The sequence below is a fragment of the Equus asinus genome, chromosome 9, assembly GCF_041296235.1.
Source record: "Equus asinus isolate D_3611 breed Donkey chromosome 9, EquAss-T2T_v2, whole genome shotgun sequence".
NCBI classification, from domain to species: domain Eukaryota; kingdom Metazoa; phylum Chordata; class Mammalia; order Perissodactyla; family Equidae; genus Equus; species Equus asinus.
In genome coordinates, this window is record NC_091798.1 from 95,487,210 (window position 1) to 95,508,691 (window position 21,482).

Consider the following 21,482-nt stretch of genomic DNA (forward strand, 5'->3'; position numbering starts at 1 on the left):
AGGGTTGAACACAATATGATAAATACAGAACCAATTAATAAGCATTATTAATTGCTACTGTCAAGAAGAAAGGCATTTAAGCTATATACCATTACTTGTACATATCTTCTCAAGTAATACAGGGGCTGTTAAAATATGTAAGAAACTTTACCTTTGTGTTTTTCTCCTTTGGAAGGGCCTGACTGAACAGTGGCATTTCCTGAAAGATTTTGTACTTCCTGTTTACCAACTTCATCCTGAGTCTTCCTTCTCCTTTTGTTTTGATTTAAGTTTGGGTCTAACACAATCTGTTCTGAATCCTGTCCCGATAAAGTCAGAGACTCTTCTTCTTCTCCAGCCGTCTGAGCATCCTTTTGAGATCCTTCTGGGTCTGGAATTTTAGTGCTCACAGACTCAGCTGCATCATCATTCACTCCTTCACTAGCAACTTTTTTCACTGAAAATAAGACACATGGTTATCAATATATAAACCTATAGAAAAATTCTTAAAGGTAGAGAAGATAAATACTCAAGGAGTCTTCTGTAGTATTATTTTTATGAGCGAAAATTTGAAGACAACCTGGGGCCCGCCCAGCGGCATAGTGGTTAAGTTTGGAGAACTCTGCTTCAGCAGCCTGGGTTCAGTTCCCAGGTGCAGACCTACAAAATCTGTCAGCAGCCATGTTGCAGCAGCAACCCACATACAAAAAATAGAGAAAGACTGGCATAGATGCTAGCTAAGGGCAAATTTTCCTCAAGCAAAAAGAGGAGGATTGGCAACAGATGTTAGTTCAGGGCGAATTTTCCTCAGGAAAAAAAAAAATTTGAAGACAACCTAAAATGTCTGAGAACGACTAAATAAGTTATAATATATTTATACTATAAAAATCCATGCAGCAAATAATAATGAGGTAGGCTTATATGTAGCAATAGAAAAGATTTCAAAAATTACTGTTGCATCAAAAGTCAAGTTACAGAACGATATATATATTATGAACTCATTTTTATTTTTATTATTTTTTCTTTTTAAGGAAGATTAGCCCTGAGCTAACTGCTGCCAACCCTCCTCTTTTTGCTGAGGAAGACTGGCCCTGAGCTAACATCCATGCCCATCTTCCTCCACTTTACATGTGGGACGCCTAAGACAGCATGGCTTGCCAAGTGGTGCCATGTCTGCACCTGGGATCTGAATCGGTGAACCCTGGGCCACTGAAGTGGAACGTGCGCACTTAACCTCTGCGCCACCAGGCCAGCCTTGAACTCATTTTTATTAAAAACAATTACATATACTCTAAGACACAAACACATATATTTGCAGAGAAAAGAGTTTAGTAATAGTTACCCCTAAGAATCGGAAGAATTTGATTTGAGGGCAGGGTAGGAGAGAGAGTTCAAGAATTTTATTTTCTGTATCATTTGTTTGTCAATGAACAATCTTTGTAAGAAATATTTGTAAACAATTTCTAGTGCCCTTTCTATGAAGGCATATTAACAGCCAACCATATCAAAAGATGAAAACAATGAATTAAATTTAAAAAACCAAAACACAGAGATCACCATGGAAACTGCATCCAAACCAAAAGCAAACTTAGCTTCACAACCATGTTGATCAGACATCTTCTCTAAAAATATCTAATCTTAAAAAATAACACTCAATGTCATTTGCTTTTGTTAAAAAAAGCCAAAACAAGATTTTAAAACCAAGAAAATAACACTTGATTTATTCTCTATCAGAATAATAATCAGCAATTTTGAAATTCTGAGACTTGTAATAATACATCTGAAAAGTTCTCACATTAAATAAGATAGGCTGAGTTCCCTGTGCTGTCACTTGTGACACGACAATCACAAGATTAATATACCTATTTCAGTCTCCTAGGGCTAGGTACAGTCAGAATGAAATAACTTTGCAGTTATCTAGGCCGCCCCTGTGGCACGGCAGTTAAGTGCACACGTTCCGCTCCAGCAGCCTGGGGTGCACGGGTTCGGATCCCGGGTGTGGACATGGCAGCGCTTGGCAAGCCATGCTGTAGCAGGCATCCCACATATAAAGTAGAGGAAGATGGGCATGGATGTTAGCTCAGGGCCAGTCTTCCTCAGCAAACAAGAGGAGGATTGGCAGCAGTTAGCTCAAGGCTAATCTTCCTCCAAAAAAAAAGAAAAGAAATAACTTTGCAGTTATCAATACTACTTTTTAAAAGATACAGGCACCAGGATCCAGAAAAAGAGAGTGCTAGACTGGCTCTGTGCAGGCTAATGGAGCAGGCCTCACTGCTGTCTTCTGAAGGCCTGCTTACGAGGCTGGTGCTGGCCTGTTCTGGAACTCGGGGTGAGGAAGAGTTCCCACCAGCCTAACTGACAAAAGTGGCTCATGTGCGTAACTCATTTGTACAAATAAGGTGGTTTATGCTGAACAACTGCTTTCCTTCTGGGAGTCTCGAATTCTGGTACTTGCCAGCCAGAGGGTATCTACACAACTAGCCTCCAATAAAAAACCCTGGGCACTGGGTTTCTATCAAGCTTCCCTAGTAGACAAGTTTTTGTACATCTTGTCACAACTAGGCAAGGGGGAATTAAGCACGCCCTGTGTGACTTCATGGGGAGAGGACTCTGGAAGCCTGCACCTGGCTTCCCCTCAACTTTGACCTGTGTGCATTTTCCCTCTGCTGACTTTGCTCTGTATTCTCTCGCTGCAATAAATTTCAGTTGCTAGTGCAACGACATGTTGAATCCTATGAATCCTCCTAGATATCACGGAACCTGGGGTTGCGTGGTCTTGGGGACCCCCAACAAAGGCTCTCACAGTCCTAGGTTTGAGTCCTGCCTCTGCCATTCTTAACACTGTGAGATCTTAGAAAAAAGTGACTTAGGATCTGCGTGGCTATTTCTGGATGATTAAAACAAATGGAAAGGGGCTGGGATGTGGAGTGGCTGACATACACGGTTCCCAACAGTTCCGGGATTCTTTACGTTATCCAATTACAGCTAAACAATGTCCTCATAGATCAGAGTTCAAATAGTTAAGAGAACATAAGCCTAAAGACAGAAATACCTACACGTAACAATTTCCTACCTGGTACAAGTTGACACTGACCCTCAGGAATAAGCTGTGCTCAAACAATACAATTTAGCCACGAGCCCAAAGTATTAGAGTTCCATTTTGTTTAAGTATTAGGATTTTGTCCCAGATTTGTTTTACAGAGGAAAATGATAAGTAACCAAACATGACACTTCAAAATTCTGATACTGTTTTATTAGCTACACTTATGTTCTAGATGCAAGAACGATGTCAAATAGCCCAGTCGCACCAATTGTGAAATTTAAAAGGGAGCTGCTGTTTTGGGTCAGATAACTGGAAAACTGAAGTAAAATCACTTTCCTCCACCTGGATACCCTGATGATCTCAACAAGCTGACCCACACGGAGACGTGAGGGACAAAACTGCAAGTCCATTACTATTAAGTAAAATAACACACTTTCTTTTAAAATAAATACCTTTTACATTTTTTCGTGGTTTAGAGGATTTCTTCTCCTTTAAACTCTGATTTTTAACGGATTTTTGTTTTCTTTTCTCTTCTTCAGCAAGAACTTTCTGAAGCAAATGAGCAAAAAAATCGAAGTCAAAAGGGCGCTTTTCCTCTGTTAAAAAAAAAAGAAAAAACTTCACATCTTTATTTTTAAAAAAGGAAAGGAACTTTCAAGTTTTTATTTTTTTAAGTATCATAACATCAAAAGCAAATGCGCTTTATCAGCAGAAGAATGGATAAACAACTCTAGTCACTATAGTACCGTCCACAATAGAACACCACTGAGCAATAAAAACAAACTATTTTAGTTAAAAAAAGAAAAAATGAGGGGCCAGCCCCGTGACTGACTGGTTGGGTTCACACGATCCACTTCGGCAGCCCAGGGTTTCACCGGTTCGAACCCTGGGCGCGGACACGGCACCACTCATCAGGCCATGCTGAGGCGGCATCCCACATGCCACAACTAGAAGGACCCACAACTGAAAATACACAACTATGTACAGGGGGGCTTTGGGGAGAAAAAGGAAAAAAAAAAGGAGCTACTGATACAAGCAATAATATAGATGAATCCCAAAAACATGTTGAGGGAAAGAAGCTAGACACAAAACAGTAAGTACTGTATGATTCCATGAATAATACATTCCAGAACAAGCTAAACGAATCTATGATTCAAGTGAAAACAGGGGTAGCCCTGGGTCAGGAGAGCAGCAGAAGCTGACCGGGAAGGGAAACAAGGGGACTTTCTGGAGGAAGGAAAGCGTTCCACGTCTTGCTGTGGGTGGTGGTCCCACAGGTGCATGTTTGCCAAAACTCAGACTACAAATTGCATGGTGAGTACCTTATAAACCTGCTCTTCAACGAGGCTAGGGCGACTAAGGAATCCTCCGAGCCTACCCACCAGCAGATGCCCTCTCCTGATCACAACCCTTTCCCTACTAACTCTACTCTTCCAAACAGCAGCAAAGACGGAAGCAAACGAATACTGATCAGGACCACTCTCATGAAATACCCACCACAGCACTCTGTCAGAAGAGCAGTCCATGAGCAAACGGCATGGATCCACTACAGGAGTTAAGCCCCTGCCTGAGCCCTGCATCTAAAGACAGGGAATGGAGAGAAAGTGGTGCTCTGCACATAAGCCCCAAGGTCGGTCTGATGATAACACGACTGCAAGACTGCCTCAGAAAAAGAGGTATATACCAAAACAGAAATAAACTAGCCCCAGGACACCAAGCCCAAACCTGGGATTCCTGAGGCCCTGGTTTGCTGGTGACTCAGCCTTTATCTGTTCTGACCTTCCACAACAATGACTCTGAAAAACACAGCACTAAAATAATCCACAAAGGTGCTCAGAGGAATTCAAAATACAAGTTTTAAAAAGAACCGTTTGGATTTTAATTTTTTTCCACTACAAAGCACCAAAATCAGTGAATTTTAAAGGTATCTATTATGATGGTTTTAACAATGGCTCCACACCCTACAAAGACTGTTTATAGATTTACAAACTCTTTTCTGATTATAATGCGTTAAATATAATGAAAAGTTTCAGGACCACTTCTCTAAAATGGAGAGGGCTTGGGCCTGCCCGGTGGCACAGCGGTTAAAGTGGGCATGTTCCGGTTCTCAGCGGCCTGGGGTTCGCCGGTTCGGATCCCGGGTGTGGACACGGCACCACTTGGCAAGCCATGCTGTGGTAGGTGTCCCACATATGAAGTAGAGGAAGATGGGCACGGATGTTAGCTCAGGGCCAGTCTTCCTCAGCAAAAAGAGGAGGATCGGCAGCAGTTAGCTCAGGGCTAATCTTTCTCAAAGAAAAAACAAATAAAGTAAAATAAAATGGAGAGGGCTGAGGAAGACAATAACCTAGATCTTCCCGGATCCACTCCTGGAAGTGGTTTCCCTGAGGGCCCAGTGCAACACCAGGCGTAGGGCCCACTCATCTGCCTTAGGGTTTGCTCATAAAATAATTATAGATGCTACACAACCTAAGTCCTCTCTTCAGATTTTTTTCCTAAGATTAGCACTATGACAAAAGGACAGAGATATATTTATTAATCAAGAAATGTTGATAATTATCTTCCAAACAAAGAATATAGGAACTACTTTAAACAGTACTACAGTTAATTCTGTTTTTCTTTACAAATCCCTTTTGTCTTTCTCTGAACTTGAAAAGAAAAAATGTTAATTTTAATGAGGTTAGTAGAAGCTGAAAGATATATGTACATCACTCCGTCAAATCAGGTCTAAATTTAAACGCCATCTCTTCAGACAGAACTTCTCTGACCACCCAATCTAAACATCCAGCCCCTAACTCACTCTTTCCATCTTCATAGAAATTATTCACTATCTGAAATTATCATGCTTACCAACTACATCCCTTCCCCCACCCAATCAGACTTAAGGCTCTGAAAGCAGCATTCTCGTCTGCGCCGTTCCCCATTATAAACTCAATGCCTACACCAGGGACTAGAACGCAGCAGGTGGGCAGTACTGTTGACTGAATGACTGACTGACTGCTGGAAGGAATCAGCTAGAGTACAGTATCTTCCAGAGACAATTAACTCCTTCTTGAATACAGCTCCCCCAGAATAAAGAGCACTTGGAAACGGTATCTCCAGCCCATCCGAAACTTCTTGGATCAGAACTCTGCTTACTTGTTTCTTGACATCTTAGCTAACCCCTGCTTATAGATCTGTATCAGCTGCCACACCTACGCCACTAAAGAGAAACCTTCCCAGTCTTACCCTGCCTGTGACGCACAGCACAGAACAAATCGAAAACACATGGGAACCGAAGACAAAAAGAACGGTCATGCTTTAGGCTCGCCAAACGATACACCGTAAAAGAAGGCTTAATACTTACGGAACGCCTTGTCTATTCTCCAGCCATTTGTTTTCTCTTCACGTTTAAATTTATTCTGTTAACAAAACAAAAAAACCTATAGTAATTTTCTCCCATTAAACAAGTGAAGATTATGTTTAAGGAAAAAACAACAATAAGCATTAAACTGAAAGTTTTATAATAACGTATGATTCTCTAACAAGTAAAATGTCTTTGCCCATAGGCAAGTTACTTAAACCTCTGGCTTTTTCAAAATAGGGATGAAAATTTATACTGAGCTTCGTGATCCTCCTTATGATCAACAGCACAAATCAGCAATGGAAGCTAGATTTCCAGAGGACGAAAAACATAAAGTCAACTAGCATGGAAACAAATCAAACTGATCATTGATTAAGCTAACTATATTAACTCTTTAAAAACTAATGCAGTCACAGCAAGTCAAACCTCTTACATTAGTATTCTGTTTTTCCATGGCATGGAGGGGAGGCTGTTAAGAAACAACCAAGCAAAGTTTTGAAGCAGACCAAGTTTACCTTTGGAAACTTCTTTATATTTGGGCACATTTCCATACTTTTCTGAGCACCTAAGACCCAGATTAACTACATAAGATGGAGACAGTTAAGGTTTAAGGCTTAATCGATCCTAAGGTTATTAAGAAGCCTGAGGGTGTAACTCTGTGTCTGAGAATGTCTAATCATGCATACATCCTGGGAGAGAGAACAATCCACCAATCTCTCCCTCTACAGATCAGTTGTCTAAAACTTTTATTAAAAATACAAAAATAGGGGCTGGCCCCGTGGCCCAGTGGTTAAGTTCGTGCACTCCGCTGCAGGCGGCCCAGTGTTTCGTTAGTTCGAATCCTGGGCGCGGACATGGCACTGCTCATCAGACCACGCTGAGGCAGCATCCCACGTGCCACAACTAGAAGGACCCACAAGGAAGAATACACAACTATGTACCGGGGGGCTTTGGGGAGAAAAAGGAAAAAATAAAATCTTAAAAAAAAAAAAAATACAAAAATAAAACTTTTTTTGAAAAAAAAAAAGAGAGAGAAAATCACAGAAAACAAAGGACCTGCTTCATGGCCCCACGCCCTGTTCCCTCTGAAAGAGCCAGAGCACTGAGCAGACCGTCACGGCAGCTGCTCTCCTGCATCTCCTGCGCATCCTTCAAGGCCACAGCCTTACACTCGACAGTTTAGCCTGCCAATGTTCTAAAAACCTCATATGACTTTAACATCTTTTAATCAACAAGTTACCCCTCTTTTCCATTCCTTATTTTTCTTTATAAAACTTATTACCGAGTAACAGAAAAGTTCTCAAGGATGATCACCTTTTTCCCTTAAAAGATCATATTATTCTTTAAACATCTTCTCAAAAGTTAACAAAAGTACCTCCATAATAAGTGACAGGCCATCACCACAAAATCAAACATCCTGAGAGAAATGCCGATAGGCTTTAGGCATTATTCCATTCTAAAACACTGCTACAGCATATTTTACCTAATTGGGAATATAATTCAGAACAATTGAAAACTTCTTTGAAGAACGTATTGATACTGGTCATTGATTTCACAGGCAAGAACCACTGTAAAGCCAAATTCCATGATCGTAAAATAAATTTCAAAATCTCTACCTCTGGCCCCGACAAAGTAACTGGTTATGAGCTGGATCCATACATTCAAGGCCACCATAGATAACTTTAACAAGGACAAAACAAATGCATCAACTATTTCCAAGCACTGGACAACAGGCAGAGGAAAACCACAATCCCAGAGAGAAGGGAAACACACAAGATGTACCAACGTTCACCCTGGTTCTTTGCCTGACCTAAATTTCCCAACCGATGAAAAGGAGATAAAGGCCAATAAGAGCATAGAGATCCCACTGAGCTGAGGAGGGAGAGAAGCTTTATGGATAGGGTTTTAGAGGGAAGAGAGCTATGAAGGGAAGCCTCACAAGCCTGGTGGGAGTACCCCCTGAGCCTTGGGCTGCATCTGGGCTGCACATGCCCAGAGCACGAGGCCTAGTGGAGAACAGCTAGCATACGGATGAGAGCAGAAGAAAGATACTAGAAGTCACATAACACAGTGAGATGACAGTTCTAGCCTATACGAATGGAAAGACTTTGTTAACACCCAGACATTCAGCTCAGACACCAAAAAAGGCACCACTTAGAGATAAGGACCACACCTCATAGCAGCCTTTCTCAATCGGGGTTCTAGCATGAGAATTAAGTCCTAATGCCCTAAGGCATCCCCTATGTGTAATGAATTACCTTCTCTTCTATGCATCTAGAACGGATGACCATCCTTGGAGAACTTAGAAAACAGTAACTCAAATTGTTTTCTGTGGTTCACATGAGAAACCTAGAGTACAGACCAGTCCAGAGCTGCCTTAATCAAGCCTAAAACCAAGCCTTGACAGAAATGAGGAGAGACGGCAGCATATTAATTGCCTTCTAGAACAAAACTCACATTTAAAGAAAAAAACCCATAATCCAGACACCGTACACACATCATCCATTATTGTCCAGCATGCAATAAAAAACAAAACACAAGACATGAGAAAAGACAGAAAAACGTGATGCACAGTGAAGGAAATAAACAGAAGGTCAGTTAAAGATCCCAGTATGACCCAAATGTTGAAATTAGGAGACAAGAAAGTTGAAGCGTCTGCTACAAATATGTTCAAGGATTAAAGGAAAACATGAAATGAACAGATAGGGAAATCTCAGCAGAGGAACGGAAACTAAGAAAAATAACCAAGTGGAAATTACGGGAACGAGAAATACATCAGAAATGAAATATTTATTGAATAGACATAATAGCAGATTGAAGATAGTAGAAGACAGGGTTAGTGAACTTGTGACCACAGTGACAGAGACTAACCAAACCAAAACAAAGATCGGAAAAAATGAATATACTAACTCAAAAAGACATCTGTACCCCCATATTCACTGCAGTGTTATTTACAATAGTCAAGATGCAGAAACAACCTAAGTATCCATCGAAGAATGAATGGATAAAGAAAACTTGGTGTAGGGGTGTGAGTGTGTGTTACGCAGTTTTGCATGCACACACAAACACGCACAGGTGCACAGGCACACACACACAGAGGAATATTATTCAGTCATAAAAAAGAATGAAATCTTGCCATTTGAGACAACATGGACATTATGCTAAGGAAAGAAGTCAGAGAAAGAGAAATACCATATGCTCTCTCTTATATGTAGAATCTAAAAACAATGAATAAAAAAACAAGCTCATAGATACAGAGAACAGATTGGTGGTTGCCAGAGGCAGCGGGTTGGGGATGGAAGAAATGGGTGAAGGGAGTCAAGAGGTAAGCAAATTAAAAACTAAAAGAAATCTTTTTTTTTTTTTTCAAAGATTGGCACCTGAGCTAACAACTGTTGCCAATTTTCTCTTTTTCTTCTTCTTCTTCTTCTCCCCCAAGCCTCCCAGTACATAGTTGTATACTCTAGTTGTAGGTTCTTCTGGTTGTGCTATGTGGGATGCCACCTCAGCATGGCCTGATGAGCGGTGCCATGTCCAGGCCCAGGATTCAAACTGGTGAAACCCTGGGCCACCACAGCAGAGCACGTGAACTCAACCACTCTGCCACAGGCCCGCCCCCAAAACAAATCTTAACCCTCAATGTGATGGTATTAGGATGTGGGGCCCTTGGCAGTGATTAGGTCATGAGGACAGAGCCCTCACGAATGGGATTAGTGCCCTTATAAAAGGGACCCCAGTGAGCTCTTGCCCTCTTTCTGCCATGGCAAGATACAGTGAGAACTCTGCAACCCAGACGAGGGCCCTCACCAGAACCTGACTATGCTGGCCCCCAATCTTGGACTTCCAGCCTCCAGAGCTGTGAGAAATAAATTTCTGTCTCTTATGAAAAAAAAAGAAAGAAAATTCCAAACAATATCCCTCATGAACAAAGATACAAAAAATCCTCTGGAAAATATAATAAAATTCAGCAATATATAAAAGAATAATACAGTATGACTAAATGGGATTTATCCCAGGAATACAAGGTTGGTTCAACATTCAAAAATCAATGTAATTCACTAGTCCATATTCACTTTTCTACAATCTCTCCAAAGACTTGCTGGAACCACACCAAATTTTTAAGGGAAGAATCTAAATGATTTGTTTTGTTTTGCTTTGTTTTTGCTGAGGAAGATTCACCCTAGGCTAACATCCATTGCCAATCTTTCACTTTTTTTCCTTTATGTGAGCCACCGCCACAGTATGGCCACTAATATGAGTGGTGCAGGTCCGCACCCAGGAACCAAACCCAGGTCGCTGAAGTGGAGCACACCAAATTTAACCACTAGGCCACCCAGGCTGGCCCTAAATGATTTTTAAGAGAAATCAGTCTAGTTACAAACCTATCATTAATTACTCAGATCTGGGAGTTCTCCTAGACAATCAATTTCTAGGCTTCACAGAACTTCAACATTTTATTCTCCTTATATCAAAGATCAATATTAGAAAAGGAACATAAAGAATATAAACAATTCTTCATTTTTTGCAGAAATACAGTAACTATTACACTGTACAGTGGTACCCAGGCGAATGATCCATGCCTAGTCTAGTGAAAAAAAAATCTATCTTTCCTAACAGTCCCTTTAATTAATGAAGGAAAAAGCCCGTGGTTGGACAAAGATCTCATCACTAAGAACTGGAAAGGCATTACAGCAACATTGTGTTGGAGTGCACTCAAATGCACTCCAACCCAGGAAATACGTAATGACATTTCTCAGCAGAGGGAACTATAAAACGGAGAAAGTTGGGGCCGGCCCCGTGGCCGAGCGGTTAAGTTCCCGCGCTGCGCTTCGGCAGCCCAGGGTTTCACGGGTTCGGATCCTGGGCGCGGACACGGCCCCACTCGTCAGGCCACAATGAGGTAGCGTCCCACATGCCACAACTGGAAGGACCCACAACTAAAAAGATATACAAATATATACTGGGGGGATTTGGGGATAAAAAGCAGGAAAAAAAAAGGAAGACCGGCAACAGTTGTTAGCTCAGGTGCCAATCTTTAAAAAGAAAGAGAGAGCTCATCCTCTCTGGAGCACTAAAGCATCACTGCCATCAGTGCTGCTAACAGCGTCACCAGCTGTCCCCAGAGTCAAGGAGGTCAGATAACGGAACTGTGCAGCTCGGCATGCTTCTCTCAAGCCTTCCGAGGAAATTCAGAAATAGATTTTGCATCCAAAAAGCTACCCTTAACCCAAATATTGTGGTACTCCTTCTTCATTATCTAACTCTTCTATTATCTTGGTCTCAGTGGCTTTATTGGCACTCCCTCAGATCCATCTTAGAAGTGGGCAAGATATAAATAAGAAAATACAACATTCAAGTTATGGAGACTGTACTCATTAGAATTGAGAAACACTACATTACTTTTGAGCTACAAAGAGGTATAGACGTACCAAAACACACTAGTGGAAAAGGGTGGATGAGATTTAAACCAAAGGCTAACAACACAGTATTAGGAATTTTGGGTCTCTTTCCAATCAACAAATAATAATGCATTTACTTTACCTTAATTTCTATCCTTGCTCTGTGAGGAAAAAGCTGTCCAATCATAGAAAAGTCAGTTCCCACCATGCTGATGGCTAAAAAGAACATATCTGTTTCTGTAAAAATAAAAGATGTAGAGAGACTGAAGATTAATCTTCTCAATATTTCAGAGGGAAAAACATTTACATAAGTATATATTTTGAGTTAAAAATAAATTTCACAGTAGTTGTTTTTAACTAAAGTCCAGTAAATCTTTAGTCACAGAAATGTTTATGTACATATACATAAACATATTTCAATTTCATTGTCAAGAAACTCTTGAATCTAAAAACATCTTCTTTAAACTTTTATGTAGAAACATGGTATAAAAAATTGGCATGCTCTTACCAAAGCAGTTAGAATAAAACAAAAAACCACATTCTGCCTATCTGGTCTCAAAGTGCCCTGAAAAAAACTGTCAGTCATAGCCAGCACAATGTTACTGTTATGTAAGCAACTAAGATATGCTAAGCAGTATGTGAAACAAAGTAACTAGAAAAATACACCAGAAACTGTTAATGGAAGTAACCTCGAGAGAACAGGATTGCAGAAGTCAGAGAAGAGACCCACAGTCTTTTTTTCACTCTATGTTACTCTGTTGTGTTTGAATTTTTTCCCAAAACAATTATTTTTATAATAAAAATAAGCGAAAATATGCAATAGGTATTATATACTTTTTTAACAGCATAAATTTTACCTTTTAGAAACTTTATTACACTATATTATCTGAGGTAGAACATTATGAGCATTAGAAATATTGTTAATTTTTCATCAAAATGGTAACTGCTGTACAGGGATTTGACAGAGAGAAAAATTCCAGCCAAAATGACCATAATGCTAACTCCTAAGAAGATTTCTAAGAGGAAGTCAGAGACACAATCCCATGGCAGGGGCAGGGGGAGGTGCCAATACAATCAGGCAGAGAGGAAACAACATGGTGGTTTTCATCTTATTTACTTAGAGGAGACCTGGTTCAATTCAGAAACAGAAAATAACTCACTTCATTTCAAATAAATAATCTACACAAGTTAAAATAAAATTAGTTACCTTTATTTGACCATGGTTTAGAATAATAGTTTTTCCTAAAGCTGGAATACGTAGTCGTAGAACCACGCTCAAAGATAGGATCATTTTCCTCAACAACACAGGGACCTTTTGTCCTTAAAACTTCTACAGTTAAACTGAAAGAAACAGTTTTAAAGAGATTCACACTAAAGACAAGTAAGGAAACAAACAGTAAATGAGACTTGAATAGCTATATTTTGAAATTTACCATGACAGAGTGATATGAAAAGCATAATAATGTACATTGAAGGTACGCATATCTTCCAAGAATCCACTCATTTTCACTTAAAATGTGATGGCCAGGGAGTAAGAATAAATGCCAACCTTTTTTTCAAAATCCTTAATAGCAATATAAAATTCACAAAATATTTTTGGGCCATCTAAAACATCATTTGTTTTATGGTCTTCTGCATGTCTCCTATATTCAGTATACATACTATCTAATTGTTCTAGACCCAACAGGGGATACTGAGAAATACAAGCATTTTATATTTAAGTTTTACATTCCTGCAAAGCAATTTATTATGCTTTTAACTATTAAACGACCAGTAAAATTTATCATAAAATAATGGAAAACATCATGTAATAGCAATTCTTATTGACAGTATTACATTTATGTTTAATTAACATAGAATTTCTATGCTATAAAATTATTTTTTACTAATTAAACTGTCAGAAGACTTTCCATCCCTCTTTTTTTATTTACTTACTATTTCATCTTCTTTTTTTAAAAATATACTTTGGAAAGACAACCAAATTCCACAATGCCAAATTTAAGAAATTTAATGTTATAACTGAGAAATTAAGCCAAAAAGTGAATTAAAATATGTTAAACCTACCATTTCATTGCATTTTCATTAGTTATTACCAGACACAAAAATACAGTGTTAGTTAACAATATGCAAATTTGAATATTGACTTCAAGACTGAGTCAATCTTTAAAATCTATCCTCGGTGGAGGACAGCACGCAATTATTTCAATAGCTGGTCCCAATTACCAGTAAAGTTAGTAACCATGATGGTAGGTTAACAGATGATAGGTCAATAGTACCATATTCTCAGACAATACACAGTATTAAAAAAACGGCTAAAAATTAAAACGAATCTAACCCACCTTTCTATTTACAACAACCATTATGCAAATATAAACATCAGAGTCTAAGCGACAATGACAGATACGGAAACTCAATCTCTCTCATTAGACAAAGCATGTTTGATCTCACCAAACCATAATCTTTTTTTTAACTTACCTTTCTTCATCCAAAATAATAGAACCATCTTCTGCCACTTTCACTCGAGGAACCAGCAATGGTCCTTCGTCCATCTCTTCCTCGACTTCATCCTCATCTTCAGCCTCAGGAGTACTCTTACTTTCTTGCCTGCCAAATGGAAAGACAGATTAATTCACATATGACAAGTGTTCCCTCAATACTATGAACTTCTGAAACAAATTCAACTTTCTAACTATTTGCAACTTTCTCTATAACCTAACTGAAAATACTATGTGATGTGTTGTTTATGACATGGCTATGAGATTTTCTCAAATTTTATCTAGTAGCATTAAATAAGAAGGCTTTATTCTCTTTGAAAATAAAGAGAAACAAATGCTCATCTTTTCTATCTGAATAGAGTATCAGAGGAAACCATCCAGGAATTATGAAATTAACAAAAATAACTCTTACAGTTACATAGCATTTGTTTCCAGATCATTTTATTAACTCTTCAGAATAACCCTTGAGGGTTAGAATTTTCACAATCATGTGAGGCTTGGAGAAGATACATAACTTTTGCTCTAAATTTCACAACAGTAAGTCTTGACCGAAAAGCCAAATGTGGTTTTCCAAATAAAGATTCCAAATCCCATTTACTTTCCATTCAATTACATTATCTCCTTAAGCTTTTAGAACTCCTAAAGTTCTGCTTTAAAACAATGTGGATTCTAAGCAAAACAGTGATCATTACTTAATAATCCTTTAAGTAACAACCAGAAAAATCCCGATGTTTCTGCTAATTTTCCGCAATCCCTCATCTTGAATTACAAGGCTACAATAACTTCCTAAGAGGTCTCCTGGAGGAATTTCTTGGGAGTAAGCTAACATACGACAGTGCAACGTGGAAAGCGACAGCGAGTTTGTACAAAAAAAGATGGCTAGTGGCATCAAAACTGTACCCATTGCAGGACAGCAGACATGGAATGCTAAAGAAAGGAAAGATATACACACGCTTGCTGGGATAGACACAGAGGGGAACTACAATGATATACTAAAAACTTGGTTAACAACTGCTGCCTCCAGGGAGAAGAACTGCACCAGACGGGAGAAAAACAGAGCTGGGAGACTTCTCAGGGTACTTTTGCTTCTTTTGAATTTTGTATCGTGGGACTAGCTTATTATCCTAAAATAAAATAAAACTCTTTTTAATCCTAAAAGCTTTAATTTAAAATCATAACATTGGCCATTTATACATGTAATGCACAAAGAGCGTGGTCTTTCATATTGATTTAAATCAGGCAGTAACTTTTATTCTTGTTAGTGACCCTATTTAAAAACTCCTATCACATGTATCTGACTATAACAGGAAGCATCATTTGATTCCATTTTTTTTTAAAGGTACCCATAACAGAAGATATTCAAAAAAGAATGAGATGAGATGCTTACTCTCTTGTCTGGACTGGTGTCAACGATTTTTCAGTTTTCTTTTCTTGTTCCAGTGAAGAACTATTAAACACAAATAACAGAGTACTTTTTAATAAATAATTAATTTACATTTTACGATCTACCGTAACACTGCTATTAATGATGGTGTGGTCCAAGAGTCAATTGTTCAGTCAAAAACTTGTGTCATCAAGTATAGATAATTTGTTTGGCCCTAGCAGAGAATGATCTCTGCTGTGACTCCTCAGTGAAGGAAGGCTCCCAGTCCTGAGGCATGATGCAGCCTAGTGGCTTATCTCCAACTCCTAGATGTTGAATAGCTCAAAACCCAGGTTTCTGGCCCTTCTTTCAACTAGTCAAAGACCTGGTGAAGCTAAAAAAGGCTATACTGAAAATGTGCCACTACTTCCACATCCACCTGCTAAACCACCACCACAACAATGAGATTTATCATAACTCTGCCTCCCCAGGCTAACCTGGATTAAAGCAGCTTTGTCCCTAAGCACGTTAATAAATGACACTGTATTCAATCAGAAGGAAGAGCATAAAAATTAGATCACCCCTCTAAATCAGGTTATAGTGTACATGAAATAGAAACTGCCGTCTTGATTAGAGAAAAGCTGTCTAGTTGGTGTTACTACATCTTGGTACGATAACAAAGGAAAACTATTTTTAATCTCAGAGGTAAAGGGCATCATTCACCATCCCAAGAAAGCAGTTACTTGAAATAACCCTCTTTCGTGTTAAAGAATTCTATGTAAAAGGACATTCATATGTGCTATAAAGTTTGTCAACGTGCTTTTGGAAAACACGAAACTGTACTCTACAAGTGATACTTAAATCACTACATACTCAAAGAACTAAAACAGAAATAAAGTTTACTTACGTCATTGGATTGTTATCTGGCAGGTAATATATGAAGTCTCTCATAGTCATTTTTGAACGATCTGGTGGCCTCTGACTTTCATTTATGGCACACTTGTTTTTCCATTGCTTCTAGATACACAAACATACACACAGATCCATTTTTATTTTATAAATATAGCATTTCAGATGTACCATATTCCAATACAACTCACTGATGCATTCAAGTGCTTGACTATCATTGCTATCACAATTATGCCTAATTTTAGGAAAAATTTCATAAACTGAATATTAAAAGGTTGCAACACATTAAAGAATTTTAAAAACTACCGTGACTGGGACTGGATAACAGCTCAACGTATAAAATCATGCTTACTGATGCCTTCTAACTACAATAGTTTACTTAAAATTTATAAATACATACTTTTGTTTACCTTGTACTGAATCGGAATTCTGTGTATTTTATAAAAACTCTTGAAGCAAATGTTTAATTTTTAATTTCCCAAAATAAATCTAATGAAGCAGATACTATAAAACATAGAACATTTTTACAGGCTTAGATTTTAGAGGATACGAATTCAAACCCTATATCCTCCACTGATGTTTGACACAAAGCACATAACCTTTCTGAGTTTGTTTCTTCCTGTGTAAAACAGTGATATCTACTTCACACAGTTGAGAGAATTAAAGAGATAATGAATATAAAGCACCAAGCTAAAGGCCTTCCTCTTAATTAAAAAAATAAAGAGCATTCCATAATTACTTATAAGAGCTGCCATCTGTGGGGCCTTACTGTTTGCCAGACACTACTCCAAAGGGGTTTTACGTGTATTAGCTCGTCTAATCTTCACAACCCTCCAACGAGGTAGATATTAGCATTGGTCCTATTTTACAGACAAGGAAGTAGGCCTAGAAGGATTAATTAAATTTCCCAAGGTTACACTGTAAGGGATGAATCTAAGATTCAAACCTTAAGTGTCTAACTCCAGACCTTGCGTGCTTCACTACTGCTACACTGCCCTCTCAGAAAAATAATCAACCTTCGAGATTACAAAGAACACAGACTCTACTATATGCATACATGAAAATTCTTCCCATTTATAATTTTCCATATTGTCAATTTAGAAAACATTACCAAATCATCTGTTCAACTGTACTTGTCTTAATTCAAATGATATAATTCATGTCACTCAGACATCCTCATGAAAAATCTGACTGAAGGTTTATTTTATAAATAAGCTTGTGTGTTTGTGTGTGTGCACATGTTGTGTATAAAACTTCTATTTCTGGCCTGCACCAAAAATAATGAAAGACATAGTTGAATAAAATATATAAAAATTAATATCATGGGAAAAATTGCTTATTAACTCCACAGTGATTCTTAATCATCCTGTTAACAAAACAGAACATTCTATTAACATAATGGATGTTACTCAGTTTTGTCCCCTTCAAAATGATACAGATGCTTATTTTTCCTCCCAATGATGCTTGACTAAGATAAAAACAGAAATCTAGCAGGCAACATCAAAATTCTGATTTTTCTCCCTTACCTTCTCTTTCCTCAATTCTTCTTTCAACATTTCTCTCAGTTTCTGGGCTTTATATATTCGATATCTGTCTGAGCATGGCTGTTTCTCCTTTGCTGGGACAGGGTCTGGCTGTGGAGCTTCTTTATTAACTGGAGATAAGGGGTGAGGTTCTGAAGGAACGCTGACACTAGGCTTAACCAGAGTAGGGGTACGTGATACTCGCTTTTTTCTCTGTGAAACAGTAGAGGAAGATTTACCGGATTCTTCAACAACATTCTCACCATCAGGCTTTTCATCACTGTTAAATTTAAAAAAGAGAAACAAAGGCACCAGAGATCTTCTTTTAAACATTCTAGTTTTGAAAATTAGTCTGGTAAAAACCTAAAACAGTAAAGTCTCACTACTAAAAAATCAATGACTTTAGAAATATAATTATGACAGAAGTTGCAATAAAAACTTTGTTTAGCAAATCTTTTTAACAGATACGTAAACTCTAACGGAGACTGTTGATCTTCTTTTCCAACTTCAAGTCCCTAAGCACATTAGAACACATAATTTTCCCTAAGCACGTTAGAACACATAATTTTCCCTAAGCACGTTAGAACACATAATTTTCCCTAAGCACGTTAGAACACATAATTTTCCCTAAGCACATTAGAACACATAATTTTCCCTAAGCACGTTAGAACACATAATTTTCCCTAAGCACATTAGAACACATAATTTTATGCTCATGCCAGGTCCCCCAAAACCTCCCGCCCCCCAAAAAAAAAAACCTAAGATACAAAACAAAGCTTAATTAGCCTAATTTGATGACTAGGTAACTGAGAGTTGTGGTTTTTTTCAATTACGTTTATAATCCACACTGACATCCCCCTGAACTGATCTAAATTATCGGCATTTTACTTTAATCATCAACCTGAGATCAGTCAAACCAAACATAGAGAACTTCAAACATTTGTACTGCAGTATTTGAGGATACACATTTAGCTACATTAAACAAACAGAATTCTGTTTCAGGAAGAAATCACTTATCTTTCGTCAGGTATCACTCTATTTATACAGCTATCAAACTCTTCACTCAAAAACGTACTCAGGGGGCCTGGCCCAGTGGCGCAGCGGTTAAGTGCACACGTTCCGCTTCAGCACCCGGGGTTCACTGGTTTGGATCCCGGGGGTGGACACAGCACTGCTTATCAAGCCATGCTGTGGCAGGCGTCCCACATATAAAGTAGAGGAAGATGGGCACGGATGTTAGTTCAGGGCCAGGCTTCCTCAGCAAAAAGAGGAGGACTGGCAGCAAATGTTAGCTCAGGGCTGATCTTCCTCAAAAAAAAAAAAAGTACTCAGTCACTCCAAATTACGTATTAGATATAGTTCAGATTGGATATAAATATTTCAGGAATGGCCTGAAAGCAAATTAAGTCAAGAAGAGAGGAGGTATGAGTCAAGAATTAAAAAGCGTCCTTTTTTCATGTTATGATTAGTTTTATAGAAAAGTGGAAAATGCCTATAGAATAACCTTTCCAAAAAGTCTCCAATTTAAATTCTTATCTCAGCCCTTATACGATACACACACCATTTGCATTTCACCCAGTTATGCTGAATGCATAAGAAGAGAACATACACCTCGTAGATTTTTACAACTAGCAAAGACTCACAAAAAGGAAAAAGAAAACACATGATAAAAAACAAGATTTACTCCCTAAATGTCAACTCTAGGAAAAAAATTAAATATTCTTGAGCTTAATTAAATGTCTCAACACTACAGACTCTGAGTAACTTATTAAACGACCAACCACACATTCATATGTAGTTAACAGGATCTCTGTGAACTTTACTAATTTAATGGTGACTAGTATTTGTATCCCCATTTTGGGGAGAAATGTTGAAACAAATTTATACAAGGAACTTGCACATTACTAAGCATCACTAAGCTAGCAAAATAACACCCTATACCCACCACCTGTTCAGGCCAACAGAGGAAGTTGAGCCAAAAAGAAAGAAATGAAAATTTCACCTCCCTGTCAGAGCATAAACAGAATTGATATCATCTCACTCTCATTTAATAGGGTTGGTTTTTATTGGTTTCCTCACCTACATAGTATAGAAACGAGCCATTATTAGCCCGACATGTCTTTACTTTGCTTCATCACCTACAAACAAATAACTTTTCGTAGGCAACTTCTCTGCCATATCCTATGCAACACAGTTTACGTCAGTTATATCTAATCTCCACAACAACTCTCCAAAGCAGGTAATACTATCCCCATTTTACAGACAGGCAAATTCCGCCTGGGTAAAGTCTACTAAACTGTTAAGTAAAAGACTCCTTGATTCAAACGTGGAACACGACACGTGCTGTTCTGTACAGAAAACATGGTCACCATAGTTAAAGGGCACGCCTCAAATGACGGCAAGTAACCAGAGCTCCTCCGCATTGACTTAAATCAGCAGATCCAAAGCAACAATAGTCTACTTTTAAAAAATAAACGCTTTTAAGTCTTTTTTAAAAATTATTCACCGCCACAAAGGAGTCCCGAAGAACGAGGGTACCCTAAATTCTCTGAGGAACAGTACCACGTGCGGCTATCTTCACTTCAATGAAGACTGTTACACCGGGCTTCCTCCCACCACCACCCGAAGACCTGGTGCCCTCCCCGAGAACCCACAGACCGGAACAGAATCCACCTCTGCCACACCCTGTGGCCCGAGGGACAAACCGCAGCTTGGAGCGGGTCCGTCGGGTCTCCACTGGAAGCTGAGAGCGCGCGAGGGAGGGCGCCTCCCGTCAAGTTCACCAGCTCAGCGTGCCGGTGACAGGCGCGGAGGCGGGGCAGGTGCAACGCCGCCCTCTGCAAGCTTACCTGCTCCTGGGAGCCTTTTCTGGGGGCTGCGCTCCCCCGAGACCCGCCGGGGGCGCAGCCGTGGACTCCGCGGGCTTCGGGCCCGAGGCCGCGGCAGGCTCCGGCGGCCGGGCAGCCTCCCGTCCCCGCTGGGGAGCCGGCGCGGCGGGGGCCCTGGGGGCGGCCCCGGGCCTGACGTTCGGCTTCACGCTGAGCCGTGCCCTTCGGAACATGGCGGAGCCCGGGGGCGCGGCGGCCCCACGGCCGCTCTCAGCCCCGAGCCCCGGCCGCCGCCCCGCGAGCGGGTTAGGAACGGCGCCCTTCCCACAGAGCCACGCCACCAGCCCGGCAGGCAGCTACGGCAGCTCCACGCCCCCGCCGCCTCTTCCTCATGACCCTGTTGCGCGAAGAGCCAAGCTCGCCGACACCTCGCTCCCCGCCCTCTCAGGGCGCGGGACTAATCGCGTCACCAGCCAGCGCCGCGGAGTGACGTAAGACGCACAGCGCCCGGCGTCATGGTAACTGTCAACCTGCGGAGCCCCGGATGCCTGGGACGCGGAAATTGAGGCGCGGGGCTGGGTGCTGTCCCTCTCCGCGCGC

General features: G+C 39.8%; 1 protein-coding gene across 5 annotated transcripts in view; it reads right to left on the reverse strand.

Annotated features, from left to right (window-relative positions):
* The window catches only part of BDP1 (BDP1 general transcription factor IIIB subunit), a 79,277-nt gene extending 57,949 nt beyond the window's left edge, over positions 1-21,328 (reverse strand). For all 5 annotated transcript variants that reach the window (XR_011506075.1, XM_070517972.1, XM_070517971.1 and 2 more), the window contains exons 1-10: positions 20,904-21,328; positions 18,058-18,334; positions 16,530-16,639; positions 15,647-15,706; positions 14,240-14,368; positions 12,972-13,105; positions 11,907-12,001; positions 6,369-6,423; positions 3,475-3,618; positions 152-436 (exon numbers count right to left, since the gene is read on the reverse strand). Coding sequence is in view for 4 of the 5 variants with exons in the window: in XM_070517972.1 (XP_070374073.1) it covers positions 152-436; positions 3,475-3,618; positions 6,369-6,423; positions 11,907-12,001; positions 12,972-13,105; positions 14,240-14,368; positions 15,647-15,706; positions 16,530-16,639; positions 18,058-18,334; positions 20,904-21,115 (1,501 nt within the window). In the remaining variant the exon portion in view is untranslated. The remainder of the gene's footprint in view (positions 1-151; positions 437-3,474; positions 3,619-6,368; positions 6,424-11,906; positions 12,002-12,971; positions 13,106-14,239; positions 14,369-15,646; positions 15,707-16,529; positions 16,640-18,057; positions 18,335-20,903) is intronic.
* Between the last annotated feature and the right edge of the window lie 154 nt (positions 21,329-21,482).